General features: G+C 52.2%; 1 protein-coding gene across 4 annotated transcripts; it reads left to right on the forward strand.

Annotated features, from left to right (window-relative positions):
• The first annotated feature begins 992 nt into the window (after positions 1–992).
• On the forward strand, positions 993–17,467 carry Ttyh1 (tweety family member 1). Of its 4 annotated transcripts, none has more exons than XM_021218652.2 (14): positions 993–1,237; positions 3,908–4,086; positions 6,037–6,148; positions 6,901–7,121; positions 9,548–9,643; positions 10,669–10,741; positions 11,012–11,087; positions 12,013–12,068; positions 12,250–12,342; positions 12,748–12,840; positions 14,514–14,656; positions 14,796–14,841; positions 15,088–15,163; positions 15,289–17,467. In XM_021218652.2, the coding sequence occupies exons 1-13, from the start codon at positions 1,112–1,114 to the stop codon at positions 15,124–15,126; spliced, it is 1,353 nt and encodes a 450-aa protein (XP_021074311.1). In that variant the 5' UTR covers positions 993–1,111; the 3' UTR covers positions 15,127–15,163; positions 15,289–17,467. The 4 variants fall into 4 exon arrangements, with proteins under 4 accessions (XP_021074311.1, XP_021074312.1, XP_021074310.1 ...); XM_021218653.2 differs by having other exon boundaries at positions 15,775–17,467; XM_021218651.2 differs by lacking the exon at positions 14,796–14,841 and having other exon boundaries at positions 1,010–1,237; positions 15,289–15,327.
• Positions 17,468–18,089: the final 622 nt, after the last annotated feature.

An 18,089-nucleotide genomic window follows, 5' to 3' on the forward strand; every position in this document is an offset into this window, starting at 1 on the left:
ATTACTTCTCTTGCTAGCCCTTTCTACCACTCTCAACCAAAATGCAGGGATGGGATGTGGGGGGTCAACTCTTACACCTTCCCATCCAATGCCCTCCCCTAGCCAGACAGAAACACTACTGGGCATTCCAGAGGCAAAAATTAGCCCTCTTACATACCAAAAGGGACAGTTGAGCAGCACCCTAGGAATGTTAGGTCACACAGTGAAGGTCTGAGTGATGACTTCATGGTGGCCAGGTTCCCTCCAGGGATACCTGCCTCCCATCATCTATCTGTGTGACTTTAGCAGCTTCCCATGAGACCTATCACAAATATTTTGGCTAGAAGATTGCTTGTAAACTTTACCGTGAGTGGCAAGTGATGGGGGTCATTATATAGACTGAAGCAGTTTGGAGGAGGTCTCAAACATGTGGGAAGCCACCATACACAGATGGGATGGGTCCCTATATAGATAATTAGGATCCTATTCAAAGTTGGTGGAGTTCTTAAACAAACAGTTCTCACAGCATGTGTAGGTCTTTCTGGAAGGGTCTGCTCACACAGGAAGATTTCTGTGAAACTGTGTCCATATACAGGTTACGACAAAATGTGTCGCGGTAGAGGAGATTTTTACCTAAGCAGAGACTGTCTTTACAAACAGAAAAGTGAGGGATTTTTTTTTCATTGGCGCGCCTGGCTAAATGCTGCTCAAATACTGATGACCTTTACGCCAAGGTGAAGGTTTTACATAAGGATAAAGATCTTGTGTGCATTAAAGATAAATCCCAGTATCCTGGCTCTTGTACGGACAGGGACAAGGCGGGCGAATCCTTCCGTTCTCAGCAAGCACAGCCCCTGCATACCACTGACCTGAGCAAAGACCCTTCACCTGCTCAGGCAGCAGGTGGGAACCAGGAGAGGGCGGAGCGACGGGGCCCACTGCTCACGCCGCATTGCCTCCGGTGACCGCCAGAGGCAGCACTGAGGCGCTGCCTCGCCTCCCCCCTCCCCAATCTCCACCCCCCGCCCTCCGGGCTCCTGCTCCCGGGAGCCCCGCAAACCCCGCTCCGCCCGCGCCCCGCACAGCACCGAGGCTCCCGGCCCGGTCCGCCCCGCTGCCCCTCCCCGGGGCCATGGGGGCACCCCCGGGCTACCGACCCTCTGCCTGGGTGCATCTCCTCCACCAGCTGCCCCGCGCCGACTTCCAGCTCCGCCCGGTGCCCAGCGGCTTTGCTCCCCGCGACCAAGAGTACCAGCAGGTGGGATGGCAAACCTGGGCCAGGTCCCCTGGGAACAGGAGGTTGGGTCAGAGTTCCAGGCGTCTTAGGGGCTGGGGACCCGGCCTGCATTTGTGAGTACAAGTCCAAGATCAGAGGTATAGCGCTCCTACCTTGAGGTTCCCCTAGGACGTGCGCTGGGGGTGCAGACCCCTCTCTTCCCAGATAAGGAGAGCTGGGATCCTAGACTTCCAAGAATCCTGAATGGGAGGAGATGGGGGCCCAGCATTTGGGTTTCTGAGACCTGCCTGGAAAGCCAGTCTCTAGGGTCATCTAAGGAAAGGTCCGCTCTTGAGGTCCCAGGCGAGAAGGACCCCGCCCCCACAGGATCCCGACTGGTAAATATGTCCCAGATTAAATGAAAAAAAAAAAAATTGCCGGGGGGGGGGGAATAAGAAAGGATTGAGAGAGGGAAGCCGAGGTCTGGGACGGATTGATATCCTCAACCAGGGAATAGAGACCAGGGCTGGGGAAATCAGCTGAGGTGAGACGAGGATTCAAGGTGCCTTCAGCCTGTCCCAGGAGGGAAGGAAGGGGTTGTTAGGGTGCCAGAGAGGGTTGGGATAGAAATGTGATTAGGTTCCGCGCTAAGGAAGACAACAGGCCCGGGTCCCAGGAGGGTGAGGCTGGTGGTGGACCCTCACAGACTCTGGGGTCCCTAGGGAAAGACGCCCAGCTGCGGCTCGCGGCGGGGGCGGAGGTGCTTGTCCCCTGACCCAGTTTAATTCAAGTCCTTGACTTTGAGATTAATGAGGAGAAAAGCTTGGCTGAGCTGGGGGGGCCTGGTGGAGGGGCTGGGAGTTGTTGGCCTTGCCCTCCCCTCAAGTCTGAACCTCTGTGGCAACCCCTCTGGGAAAGGGGCACAGGGTTGGGAGAGCTTCGAGGGAGGGGGATGTTCCCAGAAAAGCAGCAAGGGGGATCGTGTGCTGGTGTGCTTGCTATTTGGGTCATGGCTGGCACAGCCTGAGCGGCTCCTCCCTGCCTACTCCACCCGCCCCCTCTCCCCTCCAAACGAGGACCGCCATCCCCTCGCCCACAGCCACTTACACAATCGCAGCCTCCAGCCGGTCGGCCCACCCACTCCCAGCCCGACTCATGGGGCTTATGGCTCTGAAGAATTCCTCAGCCACGAGGGATCCCCCCCCCACCTGGGTCCCCAGTACCGCCACAGTTGCTCAGAGCAGTTCCCTCAACCCTCAACCCGATACTCAGTCAGTCACAGCTGAGGCACACACAGTTGCATTCCTGGGACATTATTCTTCATAGAAATGGCCGGTGTGAGCACAGAAAGACAAACTATGAGAGCCTCTGAGATAGGACCTGAACAACCATATGACCAGTCACATATACAAAACACACTCGTGTGTGCACCATCACACACAGGCACACACATACATTATGCACAGCTACCCCATCTCACACAAGCACAAGCTCACACACACACACACACAGTCTACTTAACACAACTCACTGACTGAAGCAGCTGTGTTCAGAAAACATTAATGCCCACAAGTATTCTGTTGCATACAGACACGCAGCATGACCTACGCAAACACCTCATACTCTCTCCATATGCCCACATCAACGTTGCACTGCACACACTTGTCAGGCACACAGGTGATGGGGAGAGCAGGCAGCTGTGCCACCGTTTAAGGACAGTGGCCCCTGGGACTTCAGGGTTGTGATTCTAGACCTCAAACTTCTATTACTCTGCTATGTGACTCTAGGAAAACTGTGTCCAGCCCTGGGCCTTTGAGAAGACATGAGACACGGGTCTCCTGAAAGATCCTACCATACTCAGAGTCCACTATAGTATAGTTTAATCTGAAACATGGCCTCACTCTCTATAGTCGGGGCTGGCTGGAGTTTGTGTATTGGTCTAGCCTGAGACTGTGGCCGTTTTCTCACCTCAGCTGCCAGAATGCTGGGGTTGCAGGCATGTACTACCACACCGAGATCAGAGCCGTCCTGTTCGGCAAGGTGTTTCCAGCTGTAAACATCCCTTCTGCCTACCTTTCCTTCCCTCTCTCCTTTGGGTCTCACTATACATTCTGCCCTGCCTGCTGTTTTCTATAGTTCTTTATATGCCCCTCTTTGTCTGTCTCTTCATCTCTGCCTGTCTGTCTCCTCTATCTCTGATTTAATCCTTCTGATGTTTTGTGTGTCTTATCTCCACATCTCTCTCTCGTTTCCTTGGCTGTTTCTTTCTGTCTGCATCTTCATCTCTTTTGGTCATCAGTCTTCCTTCACTATCTCCATCCCTGAGCCTTCTCTCTCTCTCCCTCTCTCTCTCTCTCTCTCTCTCTCTCTCTCTCTCTCTCTCACACACACACACACACACACACACACACACACACGCTGTCACAGCATCCCTGTTTCCATCCCCAGCCCTGGAGTGGCAGACTCAGTTGCAGTGGGTGTGTGAGCTCAGCAGCAGGAGGGAGAGAGGAATAAAGGAGACTGCCTCTCCTGTTCTCCCGAAATACAGAAATGGGGGCCTTCCTGCCCCTTATTCCCATACAGTTCAGAGAGAGAGCATCAGCAAGTCCTTGGGGGGCATGTTTCCTTCCTTTCAGTTGCCATGCAGCTGAGAAGGAGCTTCTTGTCTGGGACATGAAAGTGCTCTCTGAGGCTTCTCAACCTCTTCCTCAGGCCCTGCTGCTGGTGGCAGCCTTGGCTGGGCTTGGCTTAGGCCTGAGCCTCATCTTCATCGCTGTCTACCTCATCCGCTTCTGCTGCTGCAGGCCTCCAGAACCCCATGGGGCCAAGAGTCCCCCACCCGGAGGAGGCTGCGTCACCTGGAGCTGCATCGCTGCCCTTCTCGTGGGCTGGTAATGGGGCCCCAGGGTGGGTAGGGGGTGGGGACAGAGTTTCCTATACTTGCTGTAAGTCTTCTTCTAGAGACCTTGTGGGGTATGAGCCCAGAGTTAGGAGGGAGAGGCACTAAGAGTGCCTGCCTGCCCTGTGAGTGGAGGGATAGAAAGGCTTGAGGAGGATGAAGCAGCCTGTCTGGGAGTAGAGAAGAAAGCCCACTACAGGCTTGGGGATCTGAGTGGTTCTCTCATTGGCCCATGGTGCTATCTAGAGGAGTGAGATACTCTCTAGACTTCAGTTTCTCCATCTATAACGTGTGGTTTGCAGCACTACCCATACCTTAGTTACACTGAGAATAGACTAGAGAGAGCACAGTGCCTGGATGTCCCCTATGAGTGTTAACACTGATCAAACTCACTCATTCATTCATCAACTCACTAATTCAACAACTGAGCATAACTACTCTGTGCCAGGCACTGAACATGCCAGAGAAAGCACTCTGTTAATTCAAGGAGAGTTCCAATCAGGGAAACAGACCGTAGAGGGTCCCCACCAGTAGCACCCACCCAGCCCACATTAGAGCTGGGTCTGAGTCCTTCTCTTGATGAGAGCTGGGCCCAAGATTGCCACACCTGGTCCTGAATGAGGATCCTCAGGAAGGGAGGAACACGAGGCAAGTGGAGAGTCAGACTCATGGTATCCGAGCCATCCAGGGCTCCCAATAAGAGTTCCCTAGGAGTTTCGCCGAACTTGACACCAAGATTTCTGGCTCTGGGTCCAGCCCCTACCAGGTCATGGTTAGTTAGGAGGCTGAGACCTACTGGGGACCTCATACATGGCCAGCAGGAGTCCTTTAGAAATCTGGTGTCCCCCTCCAGCCAGCTGGGGGTTATGTTCTGGAGTACTCTCACCCCAGTCTGGGCTGTGGGCCACTCTTCCTCATTGTAGGAAGAAGAGGGTGTGTGTTTGGGAGTGTATGGGGGTTGGGTGCCCTATATCCAAGTTTTTTTTTTTTTTCTCATCAGGCTCTCCAGAATGGGGGTGGATGGGGGTGGGATGTTGACAAAGGCCCAGTGGGGCTGAGACACAGCCCCAGCCCCCTCAAAGCCTAGGAACAAGAGGAGCTTTGTAGGGTTCTGAACAATGGGGCAAGGGCAGTAGGCTCCCATCCAAGGGATGAGGTGGGGCCTGTGTAGCCCAAGGCTGGGAACTGTGAGGGCATCAAACTCTCGCCCCCTCCAGTGTGAAGTACAGACTAACGGAGGAAAGTGGGTCCCCATATTCAAGCCTCACAATGGAAGTCTGTGTGTTGGCTGGGCAGAGACAGGGCCCAGCTCTTGGCCTGGCCTCCAGCCCTCCCTCCCACATTCTCTCACTCAGTCTCTTCCAGCTGGCTGGATGCCTGGATCCCTGGGCATCATAGGGGAAGGCTTAGAGCTCTGGGCACAATGTCTTTTACAAAAGAATGGGGTCTGGGGCATTTAGGAGGAAGGGGTAAGGAACACCTGGGCTAGGAGAGACAGCAGTTGGCCTACTGGTTCCTAAGACAAGGCTGTAAATGCTGAATGTCTTCTCAAAGGATGTGGGAGTTGTTTGTGAGCTGACCACTATTAGGCACTGATTGATAAACCTTTAATCCAGGGCTAGCTAGGCAAAAACTAGGGTTCCTCTCTGGGGAGGTGTGAGTTAAATCTGGGGGCTCCTTCTTTTCCACCACTCCACCCACCATTAGCATCACAATGACGTCTCTCTAGCAGGGGGGGGAGCGAGGTCTTCAGGTTACCTTGGCAACTGGTGGAGGCCAACCTCGAGCTGTTCTTTTTCCCACGGAGGATGAACCAATAGGGTGGACGCAGAGATCAGATAGGCAAATGAAGAAGCGGGGAGGGCGGGTCTGTGTGTAGAGGCATGGTGCCACCCTCCAGGGTCTGAGACGGGTTGGTATTTCTTCTTCCTCTTCCCTTCAGTGCCGGCATTGGCATTGGTTTCTATGGTAACAGCGAGACCAGCGATGGGGTGTCCCAGCTCAGTTCAGCACTGCTGCACGCCAACCACACGCTCAGCACCATTGATGACGTGGTGAGAGAGCCAGCCACTGACCAGACTGCAGACTCATGCCCCAGTGGGTCTTCATATGGGGATGGGGTCCCCCACTGGAGAACAAAAGCAGCCAGATCAAAGCAGCTTTCAGACCCAAAACTTAATCCCCAGATGCAGAACTGCAAACTCCCGACCTGCAGACAGTAGACCGCATGTTCAACTCCAACCCTGCAAACTGGAGCTGGATCTAGATTCAGAGTGAGCCTGAAGACTCACATCCAGCCCCAGGCCTGCACTTGGGTTTCTATTCCAAGCACTAAGGAAACTCCTGCCCTCAGGCCAGATCCAACGCTACAGACCCTGTCCTTGGCCCAAATGCAAGTTCAGGAACAACCCCCCCCCACACACACACTGTGAGCTTTTATGTACCCAGGATTCCAGAGCTCAGGGCTAAGATGCAGCCCACTTCCAACCTTGAACTTCAGTACCTACACATCAGATTTCAGACCCCAACCTCAAAAAGGCAGATGCGGACTTCAGACCTTAGACCCCCAAACCGCTTCCATTTTGACCTAATTTCAACGCTGGGGCTAGAATCTTTACCTTAGACTCAAGCCCCCTGGCCAACTAGAGCTCCTGACAGGACCCGGGAGCCTCCCACCTTCACTCACGTTCACTCCAGATCTCAGGCACCTGACACCCCCTGCCCGACCCCAGACCTTATCCCTCATCCACAACCCTAGGCTTCCAGTCACCACCATCCCAGACATGAGACAATGTCATCTCCCCAGGTGCTGGAAACGGTAGAGAGGCTGGATGAAGCAGTGAAGACGGAGCTGACCACCCTGGAGGAAGTGTTGTCGGACCGCATGGAGCTGGTGGCTGCCACCCGGGGAGCCCGGAGGCAGGCTGAAGCTGCAGCTCAGCACCTGCAAGGACTGGCCTTCTGGCAAGGAGTGTCCCTGAGCCCAGTACAGGTGGCTGAAGATGTGACTTTCGTGGAGGAGTACAGGTGGGAGAAGGATTTCCCAATTTACTAAGTACTGCCGTCTCTAGATCCTGAGGGATGTGGGATAGTATCTGAAGACAGTTTAATTTGTCCCACTGGTTGAATGAGAAGCTACTGGCTGGCTCCTGGTGGGTGGAGACAGGATGCTGTCCATCATCCTATAGGCCAGCCCCTCTGTGAATGTAAAACAAGGCTGATAAACTCAGCAGTGACAACATGGACCCAAGTGGTTGAGGGCCCACCCTCATAGTTACGTACCCTGTCAATGACCACCTCTCTCATTCATTTACTCACTCAGCCATCCCATGAATGATTCATTCAGCAGGTACATCACCATTCCACACAGTTGCTCCTGGACTAACCCCAGTAGTAATCCTACCTACTAGAGTATTCCGGAGGCAACTGTTCATCGTGCAGCTCATCTGGTGAGAGACAGTGTGCATGTGATTGGGGACCTCAGCTTCAGGAGGCCTCTCTCTGTATTTGTAGGTCCTTACACAAGTTTCTTTCCATCCCTGTGTTTCAGTTTTCCCACTTTAGAGCCCAGTCACGCATAGCTCAGAATGGATTGTGGAGAGTTAGTTAATAACAATGACAGATGAGACAATGCCAGGAAAATACAGATGTACCAAGCAGAGGGGATAACACAGTAAATCCCGCATAGGAGGGGCCCTTCTCAGCTGGGAGAGCAATATAAAATAGGCCCACGAAGCCAGGCCTGGGGAAATAGGTCTGTAATCTCAACTGCTCCAGAGACTCAGTAAAAGGATTGAAAACCCAAGCCCTGTTTGGGCTACAGATCTCAAGGCCAGTATGAATAACTTAGTGAGACATTGTCTCCAAATAAAAAGTAAAAAGGCTGAGGATGTGATAATGGAAGAATACTTGCCTAGAATCTGCTGATAAAGGATTGAGAATGTGACTTAGTGGTAAAACATCTGCCTAGAATCCCCCCCCCCCCCGTGAAGGCTTGGGGTGTGGCTCACTTACCTAGAATTCACTACTGAAGAGCTGGGAATATGATTCGGGGATAGAGTTGCCTACCTAGCCTGTTCATAGTGGCATCAAGAGGGAGAGGGGAGGCCTGGAGAGATGGTCCCGTGGTTAAGAGCACTTGCTGGGCTTTGTAAAGGACCTGGGTTCAGTTCCCAGCACTCATATGGTGGCTCACAACTATCTGTAACTCCAGCGCTGTGGGATCCAAGACTTTCTTCTCACCTCTGCAGACACCAGGCATGCATTTGGTAGACATACATACATGTAAGCAAAACACTTGTACATATAAGAATAAAAATATTTTTAAAAAGCAAAACACATTTCCTGTAAGGTGGGTAATGAGTGCTTTGGAGGAAAATAAATAGGAAGGGGCTTGTCTGGGGACAGGCAGGCAGCTTGTGTCAGGGTGTTTAGAAGGGCCATACTAAAGGGGACCGGACAAGCTATGCAGCCCTCTGGGGCAGCCATCCATCTCAGCAGCCGACACAACCAGTCTTCACCTACTTAGAGTTATTTCATTCCTGCTTGCTTTGAGCCGATACTCCTGAATCTCCTATGCCCAAGCAGGAGGCCATGCTCCTCGGTACAAGCACCCTGGGGCTGAAACAATCCCTGCTGTGGATACACGGTGGGGCACCAAGTCAGAGGGCGGCAGGAAGGTTCTCTGTCATGGTTACTAGGATCCCGGGAGCTTGGACAGGGAGGTAGTGGCAGCCGTGAACGCGATCCTGGGAAGATGCTCTGGAAAAGTGTCTGACATTAGAGAGGCCCTATGCATCAGGGCCGCGGAGGTGAGCCTGGCAGTGTGGTCAGGGACAGGGACTCGGGGTGCAAACCTCAGCTCCATGGGAACTGCTAAGAATGACACTACAGCTGAGCATTTGCAGTGTGCTGAGCACTACTTGGGACCGCCCAAGCATCCTCCCCTGCGGTCCTGGTGCCTTACTTACTTAAGTAAACATGATGTAGCATTCAAAACCCCCTGGATAGTGATTTATAACATTAACTATATCCACAAGCCCACTCATTTACCTCGCAACAGAATTTGAGGTTGACCCTATTATGCCTTCATGTGACTGGTAGGGAAACTGAGGCAAACAGGTTACATGGCTAATTGGGTAGTTGAGACCCTTGCACCATACCTCTGAAATATTCAATTAGGTCACGGGTGACTGACACCCTACCAGTTGGGGAATCCTATTCAGAGGTCGACCGTTGTGCCCACAAGCACAGAACTCGTATGTGAAGTGGTCAAGGTAGGAACCAGGTGCTTCAGTCCCACACCTATGCTGCAGAGCGCTCCGGGGTCTTGTGAGACCATGTATCATGTCACCGGGCAGCAGGGAGGTCACAGGACCAGATTGGGTTGGGGTGGTTCGGGGGTGCTGATAGCCTCCTGAGGCTCACTGTCTCCTCCGTCCTCCGTCCTGCAGGTGGTTGGCCTATGTCCTCCTGCTGCTCTTGGTGCTTCTGGTTTGTCTCTTCACCCTCCTGGGCCTGGCAAAGCAGAGCAAATGGCTGGTGGTTGTGTGAGTAGAGCGAGTTGCTCAGGGGAGGGAAACAGGCGGGTTTCCAGCAAGCAACATGCTAGAGTCAGGAGAAAGACAGAGATCGCATTTGCCATAAAAGGAGTGGGGGGGGGGGCGTGGTTTTGATCTCTGACATGCCACACATATGTTCTTCTTTGGTCACCACAATAAAACCATGGAGGAAGTGCCACCAGGTCCCCTGTGTGGCAGGTGGGGGACCTGAGGTAATGTGCGGGCACATAGGACCTATGCTCTTAGTGCACAGTGTGTGTGCCAGACACAGCCCATAGGACTTGGACCCAGTGCGACTAGGTTACCTGTTCAGGGCCACACAGCCAGGGGGTACTGTGACAGGGCTTAAGTTCAGCTGCCCATCATTGGCAGAACCCACGCCTCTTCTGCCTCGGTGCCCACTGTCTTTGGAATCCCCCTGAGAAAGATGTCCAGCTACTGCATCACGGCCTGGACACTGATAAAAAAAACACACCGTGCTGATCAAGTATATGAATTGGTCTTCCAGTTTATAAGAGCTGTCAGCCCCTCCTACCACCCCATGACCCAGAATTATTCCACCTGTCACAGCAAGATCTGAATTTCATAAATCAACTCCGGAGCAATCCCCCACACTGTACAGCTTGGAGGTGGGGGAGAGTGGAGAGAGACTAAATAAAATGGGCTGTGGATGGGCCTGGAAGCTGCCTCAGAACCTACTAGACCCTGTGCACTTAATTCCCAGGAGATTCAGCCCAGGGGTGGACAGCTGCTTCCTAGGCTCCAGGAACAGTTAGGATAGTGGCTCCTGACCTGGCAGCCCCGACCCTTTCCTCTTCCAACTGAACAGATGTTGTCTTTGACGTCAGTCAGTCATGGGCCTCACCCCCACCCTTTACTCTCGTGCCTCTGACTCTAATCCTTTAGACTACAGAGGTTGGTGGGTATTGGGGAGGGCTGTGGTTGGATGGAGATAGGGTGCAGAAAAAGGCAAAGCTGATCAAGTCCTGAGTTCAGCCACCTCCCCCTTCTAGGATGACTGCCATGAGTCTCCTGGTGCTTGTCCTGAGCTGGGGTTCTATGGGCCTAGAGGCTGCCACAGCTGTGGTGAGTATGGGGATCTGATCCTGGGGTGAGTGTGATCTGATTAATGCCATAGATACGGAGGTGGAGGGAATCAGGATTACAATTCTGAGGTCTCAGCCTTAACTGCTGGATCCTGAGAGCAGAGGCTGGTGCCTAGACTCGTCGGTCTGAGGAAAGCTGAAGTCTGGACCCCTGGGTCTGAGGGAGGAGGGTTAGGGCCTGGACTTCTGAGTTCTGTGGAAATATGAAATTGGACATTCTGGTCTGATCCCTTCCTGCTTCCTTCATCAGGGCCTCAGTGACTTCTGCTCCAATCCAGACACCTATGTGCTGAACCTGACCCAGGAGGAGACGGGGCTCAGCTCAGGTGATTCCCATACATCCCTGCTGTCTTCAGCACTCCCTCCTATCCTCCAAGGCCCGGTCCGTTGTAGGGTAGAGAGCAGCAGCTCCCAATCCTAGCAGGATGGGAAAGGGGTGGGATCAAAATGCCTGTGGGTCTGACTAGACAAGGGGAAGTGGGCCCTGGGCCTCAGTGATCAGAGGGTTGGATGGTAGGACAACAAGGAAGCATAATTAGGTCGGCTGAATCTGCTTCCAGATACGGCTGAAGCAGAAGGGTTGGACGTATAGGGTGTGATATTGCCCACCTTTAATCCCAGTAATAAGGAGGTTGAAGTGTGAGTTCACGGGCAGTCTGGGTTATCTAGACCTAGTCACACCTTGTTCTGAAGCAAAAACAAAACAAGCAAGCAAACAAACAACAACAACAAAAACCAAATGGAATGAAGGATGTCCCTCCATGGGTAGAGTGCTTGTCAAAACTGTAAGTTTGATCCCCAGCAACACATAAAGCTTGCCTTGTGCCCCAGCACTCAGGAAGTAAGATCAGAAGCGTTCAAAAAGCTACATAAAGAACTCAAGGCAAATCTGGGATACACGAGACTGTCTCAAAACAGTATCAATAAACTGAACAAGGAGAGGAGGAGGGACGGAAAGGAAAAGGGAGAGGGCAGAGGAGGAAGGTAGAGAGGAGGGGAGAAAGGGGGAGGGGAGGAGGAAGGGAGAAATAGAGGGATGGAGGAGAGGATGGAAAAGGGATAGAAGGAGGGAGAGGGAAGGGGAGGAGGGGGGAAGAGAAATGGATGGGAGAGTGACTAGCAGGTCTCTGAGACACCAAGAAAGTTTCAAACAGGGTGTGGAATGTCCCCCGGGCTTTGGCACTCCAGATTTGCCCAGGGAGAGCCTGTGCTCAGGGTTATAGCCTACCCCTTTCTCTTCCTCCACTTCAGACATCCTCAGCTATTATTTCCTGTGCAACCAGGCGGTCTCCAACCCCTTCCAACAGGTTAGACATGGGTGTTGAGGCGATGGCTAATGTGGAGTCTCAAGGGCATCCACTGGGCTACTAGGGGCTCCAGGGTTCTGTGGGAGGTGGACGGTACCGAGGCCCAGAGCTGTGCAGTCTAGTGGACAGATGGCATGGTGGACACCTTGACCTGAGTCCTCCTTTCTCTATCTTCCTGCAGAGGCTGACGCTGTCCCAGCGTGCTCTAGCCAGCATCCACTCTCAGCTGCAGGGACTGGAGCGGGAAGCTATCCCTCAATTTTCTGCTGCACAGGTTAGGTCAATGAACTGCATCAGCCCGAGAGGGAAAGGGGGCTGAGCCGGGTGAACCCGTGGGATGCCTCCTCCACTCATGTAAAGGGGCCGATTGACTGAGTCAGATAGACTTGTGGAGCTGGCCCTTCTCCAAGTAGGCGGGATTTCGTGTTGTGTGCAAACCTATGGGAAGGGGTGAGACGATAGAGCTGAGCTGGTCTCTGGAAGAGAGCCTACAAAAAGGGGGTTGCAGCAGGAAAAAATCCACATTTCTCTTGGGGCTGGGCCAACAGTGGAGGGGTGTGACTGAACGCATATAAAGGGTAAGGGCTGGTCCCTTTGGGAGGTGGGGTCCTTGGGTTGAGGGTGGGGCCTATTTTACTGGGTAGCATAAAGACTGGGTAATTGTCCTCTCCCACTACAGAAGCCCTTGCTATCCTTGGAGGAGACACTGAATGTGACAGAAAGAAGCTTCCACCAGTTGGTGGCGCTGCTGCACTGCCGCAGTCTGCACAAGGTACGCTCGCTCTAGGTGTTTGCTAACCCTGTCTCTTTCTCCCCCTTCCCTTTGCTTTCTCTTTTCCCCCTCCTCTCTCTTTCTCATAATTTCTCTCCCCCCTCCCTTCTTTGTCCCCCCTACCACCCCACCCTCTCCTCTCGTTGAAAGCTGTTCAGCCTCTCAGTCCCTGGAATGAGAGCCCAGGCAGGCCCCCAGTTCCCTGGATTGAACGCTGGTCCAGATATCTCTTGATATGAAAGGGGCAGGAAAAGGTGAGGGCAGGGGCAGGGCAGCCTGTGAGCCAGCCTACCATGGGTTCAGCTGTGGTCTGTATGGCCTCGGGAGCAAGCCAGCATCTCTGACTGTTGTAAAGACTCTCACCCTTATAACATCAGGACTCCACCTAACCACTTTCCCTGGTTACATACAGTCTCCCACCATGCTACTTTCCACGCACACATGCTTTGCTATGATCCTGGCTCTACAGGATTCACTGGACCCTCCATAACAAGATCAGTCAGTTGAGCATGAGACTCTTAATCTCAGGGTCATGGGTTCATGCCCCACATTGGGTGCCCTATTTGTGGGAAATACTAAAAAAAAAATGAACCCGCCAACTCTCTGGCCCCGCTGGACTGTCCTTCCATCTCCCTAGCCTCACTTCTCCCTGCATCAGCTGCTCATACAGCCAACACCGCATCAGGTCCTAGCCCTCCTCACCTCTCGCATGCATGCCCATCTTGCTCATTCCGTCTGTCCAATAACAGCTGGTGATCCCTTCGCACACAATCGGATCAGAGTCTTCATCTAAAAACCCTTCTGTGAATCCCGCTCCACATGGATTAAAGCCAGGCTCGTGGCACTGACCTAGTAGGGGCCTGTGTAGACGGCCTCAGTCTTGGTGTTTCTACTCCACATCAGCCCGACTACATGCCTTGGACTAGACCTGACCATCTGTCTGTCTCCTAGTGTCCTTCTTGCAAGGTCTCTGCCTAATGCTTCCTGTCCTACAAGCTCTCACCTCTCCAAAGAGGCTGCCTGGGTCCCATGCACTGAAGGTTGCCAGTGCTGGTGGCATGCTTGGAGCAAAAGCGTATTAGTCCATCCTGGCAGAATATTGGCTGTACCACTCAGCATCGAGGTTACAGAGTTTCTGCTGGCCTCCAGGATGGTGGTCACAGTAGCCGGTCCTTTCTGCGTGTCTATCATATGGATGCCCAAACCTAAGTGTTATGTAAGCCAGCAATCTGTGGGACTCAGGGGGCATCTGACAATGTGTAAGATTGTGACTGTCACGAGTGCAGAAACAGATGCTGCTGGCATCCCCATCAGTCAATAGCACGTGGGTAGAACAAGGATAGGCAGGGTTGTTGCTGGTGGGAATGTCAGCATAGAGGCTTGCCCACTGAAGGTGCTGGGAGAGCAGTTCTCTAGGTGCCGAGTAGAGATGCTAGGCCACTTTGCATGTGGGAGTGGAGAACTGAGATAAAATAGGAGTGGGCTGGAAGGCTGCAGCGCAGCCAAGGCACAAGCTGAAACACATAGATGACTTTCTATGTCCAGAAAATCTCTCTGACAAGAGACCACACTTGCGCACAGAGCGTCTGGGTGACAGCCAGGTAAATGGACGGTTGGACCCGTGTATGAAGTGCACGCGTGCACACCCTGAGCCTCCTCACCCTCTGCCTCAGGACTATGGCTCAGCACTCCGAGGCCTGTGTGAAGATGCCCTGGAGGGCCTACTGTTCCTGATGCTCTTTTCTCTCCTGTCTGCGGGGGCCCTGGCCACCACTCTGTGCAGCCTGCCCCGTGCCTGGGCCCTCTTCCCGCCCAGGTCAGCAGGGGAGAGAGGGCAGGCTCCCCAGGGAGGGGACAGGAGGCAGTACCCAGGGCCACTGGTGGGGATGGGGCAGCCTCCTGATTGGTTTCCATCCTGCTTCTCTGCCACTCCCCACATCCCCATCACACTTCAGTGATGACTACGATGACACGGATGACGACGACCCTTTCAACCCTCAGGTACCCTGGTCTGAAGGGAGGAGGATCCTGGGTCTATTGGAAGGGGGAATGGGTATTGTATTCCTGGGTCTGAGAAGAGGAGAAATGAGACTGGGCCTCTGGGTCTGAGGGAAGGATGGAGCCTGAGATCCTGGGGGAAGAAGGATGAGTCTTGGCCATGAGGGAGGAGGTTGGGGGTCTGGAATCTTGGGCCCCACCATACACAACAGATCCTGTGTGTCTTTTCTGCCCCTGTTACCCTGACAGGAATCCAAACGCTTTGTGCAATGGCAGTCTTCCATCTGAGCCTCCCCTCCGGTCTGGAGTCTGCCTCTCCTCTATGGTAACCTTCAGTGTGTACACTTGGGTCTTGGCTCTCCCCGACAGTAGCTGTGGCTCTCTTACATTGGGTGGGTGTCCGTGGGAGGGTCTCCAGCGAATCAGCTCTTCGTCTCTCCCTCTCTCTAGCTCCTTTCCTGGCTGCTGGAGAAGGCCCCACTAACCTGACCTTGACTGGGCTCTGACCACTAACACTGCTGGCTATGGACACCTCACATAGGATGGCATCCTGCTCTGGCCCTAACATCCCCCCATCCCCATTTCTCCTTAGCACAGGGGATTGCTGAGGTGGCATAACAGGGACCAGGGGTGGCTGGGAAGGGGGCTGACCTATACAGCCTGGTGTTCCTCACCTCTGGCTGCCAGTCCTATCCTTGGGGGATGAAGCTGGAGGCAGGTACAGGCATGTCCCTGTTTCCGGCCATGCCCCAGCGATCTCAACCTATGGTACTAACTTGGAAGAGGGCTGATTTGAAATAAAAGGGAAGGCTTTATTTTACAAGCAGCTAGGTCCTTCTTATCCACCCCTGTCCCCCACTATGAGAGAAGGAAGTCCTGACTAGGCTAGGGACACTGCTCCTCTGGTGGTTGAAAGGCAACTCTCCTCTTGTCCAGGCTCAGCACTGCATTGCTTCTAAAAGTAACATGTGAATCCTGACAAGGGGGAAGACGCAGATCCCGGAAGAGAATAAGCCTAGCACTAAATCTAAACAGGCGTGCATCCATGGGAACAGAGTCAAGCTTCCAGTCCCGTGGAATGTCCAAAGCCTGCTAGGTTTAGGAACGGCGTGGAATCAACTTGCTTCCTAGCAGCTCACACCCAGCACAAGACTCCAGAAAACCAACGCTTGTATCAGAATAGGGACAGAAGTCTACAGAGAGAAAGTAGAATATTTGCTTATAGCACCACCAGGGTGGTGTGAAGGGGGAAGGGTTTAGGAAGATAGTATAAATCCAGACAGGAAAAGATGAGGCTCTCAATAAGTTATCAAGTAAAAACAAACATGGCAGAGTCAAAAGGGAAATGTACTGTCTGGGAAACAATACCTATGTAGTTCTCGTTTGTTTAAAAAAAAAAAATAGTACACATGGCAAAGAAAAACGTTAATACATAAACATAATTCAAAAAGCTTCTATTATCTAACAAAAAACAACTCAATTTAATAAGTAACTGAGATGAACATAGGAAAAAACAAAAACCCCATGACAAATGGATAAAATTGTCTTTTTTATTTTGTCTTTTTTGTTGTTTTGTTTGGAGACAGGGTTTCTCTGTGTAGCCCTGGCTGTCCTGGAACCCTCTTTGTAGACCAGGCTGGCCTTGAACTCATGGAGATAAGCCTGCCTCGCCTCCCTAGTGCGGAGATTAAAGGCGTGTATCACCACACCCAACTAAATTATTCAAATTCTAATGATTAGCAAACACAACGTGCAACTCCCCCCCCACCCCCCTTTCTAGTACCTATTTGTTGTGGACTTTAAAGTGGAGTGTTGGCTGGTAGCGGTCTGGAGGCCCAGGGAAGAGGCTCTCTGAATATGCTGCCCAGAGGCTGTGAATCACCAGCTATGTGAAAATAATAATAAAAAAGCAAGACAGACAAACAAAAAACCCTGCTCACATGTGAGAGGATAAAAACCGCATCTCTTAACCTGGTAATCCTTTGGGGGACCAGCTTCCAGAAAAAAATGACCAAGCAACCCCTGGCTCAGTTAAACCCTGGAGACAAAACAGTAATCTGCCACAGTGGGACTCGCCCAAAGACCAGCAGCTCTGCACGGGAAGATGGCAGAGCAGGATCCTCAAGTGATGCACAGAAGCACCAGGGGGGATCCCTGGCTCTTGCACAGTGCTGGGTTGGATTCCTAGGGGTCCTAGTCCTGGCACCTCAGTGTTAATGTGGGCCAAGTTATTTGACTCACTGAACCTCTTTTTTATTTTATTATTTTATTTTACTGGTTTTTTTGAACCTCAGTTGTGTGGTGAAGCAAATGGGTATCATAAACCCAGAAAACAGCTCTTGACAGGATGGGTAAAAAAGCAAGACAAATGCAACATGTTGCTCTGGGTTACGCTATGGCACACCGGAAACAGTGAGAAAGAACGCCCACGTCTAAAGTCTGCGGCTTAGTTCAGAATATTAAAGCAATGTCAATTTCTTACTTTTAACAAATAAACCATGGTGAATTCGAGGTGTGGAATCTAGCAATAGGGAAAACTGGGCATAGTGTGCCCAGTTCCTGTATTACTTTTGCAATTTCTGTAAACTTAAATATATTCTAAAATAAAAGTTCATTATAAAAAAAAAAAGAGAGAGAGATGGGAAGAAACCTACCAAGCTAACACCAGCAAATGATACGGAGTTATCCAGGTGTTGTTTAATTACCAAAAGTTGCTTGTACAATGTGAGACTGGAAACTGGTCTAGAAGGTACTATCTCATAGATTATTTTAACCGGAGATCCCAAATTGGACTGCATGATTCAATCACTCCTACTGTAAACAGTGAGCTTTAAGCCACACCTTACATCCTATTAAGAGGGAGGCGGATTTCTGAGTTCCAGGGCCATCCGGATCCTAAACTGTATCCTAGATACGGTTCTAGCTGCCTCTCCGTGCAGATCTCACCATCCCAACACCCTACAGGGTTACTTCTCCAGCGTCACAGTCCAGTGGCTACTCCCACTCCGCAAGCGACGCGTTTCCCGCTTCCTTTGGTTCGCACTCGCTGTTTCCCACGCCAGGTGCGCCTTTCCAATTTTATTCACTAAACAAACCTTCCAAGGGAGGATTCATCTTTATCCCACTTCCCTCCACCCACTTATTTATTTATCTATTTATTTAGTTATTTAAAATCGTCCTAGCGCAGTGCGCAGCCTCACAACTCCTGTCCCTGTGCTTTCCCTCTGAGGGACTAACGACTGCTGAGTCAA

The sequence above is a fragment of the Mus pahari genome, chromosome 19 (genome assembly GCF_900095145.1).
Source record: "Mus pahari chromosome 19, PAHARI_EIJ_v1.1, whole genome shotgun sequence".
In the NCBI taxonomy this organism is placed as follows: Eukaryota; Metazoa; Chordata; class Mammalia; order Rodentia; family Muridae; genus Mus; species Mus pahari.

Coding starts and splice junctions, on each gene's coding strand:
- Ttyh1 (XM_021218651.2), top strand. CDS start 1,112: ATGGGGGCACCCCCGGGCTACCGACCCTCTGCCTGGGTGCATCTCCTC. Junction 7,122..9,547: donor ACTTTCGTGGAGGAGTACAG/GTGGGAGAAGGA, acceptor TCCGTCCTGCAG/GTGGTTGGCCTATGTCCTCC. Junction 10,742..11,011: donor TAGAGGCTGCCACAGCTGTG/GTGAGTATGGGG, acceptor TTCCTTCATCAG/GGCCTCAGTGACTTCTGCTC.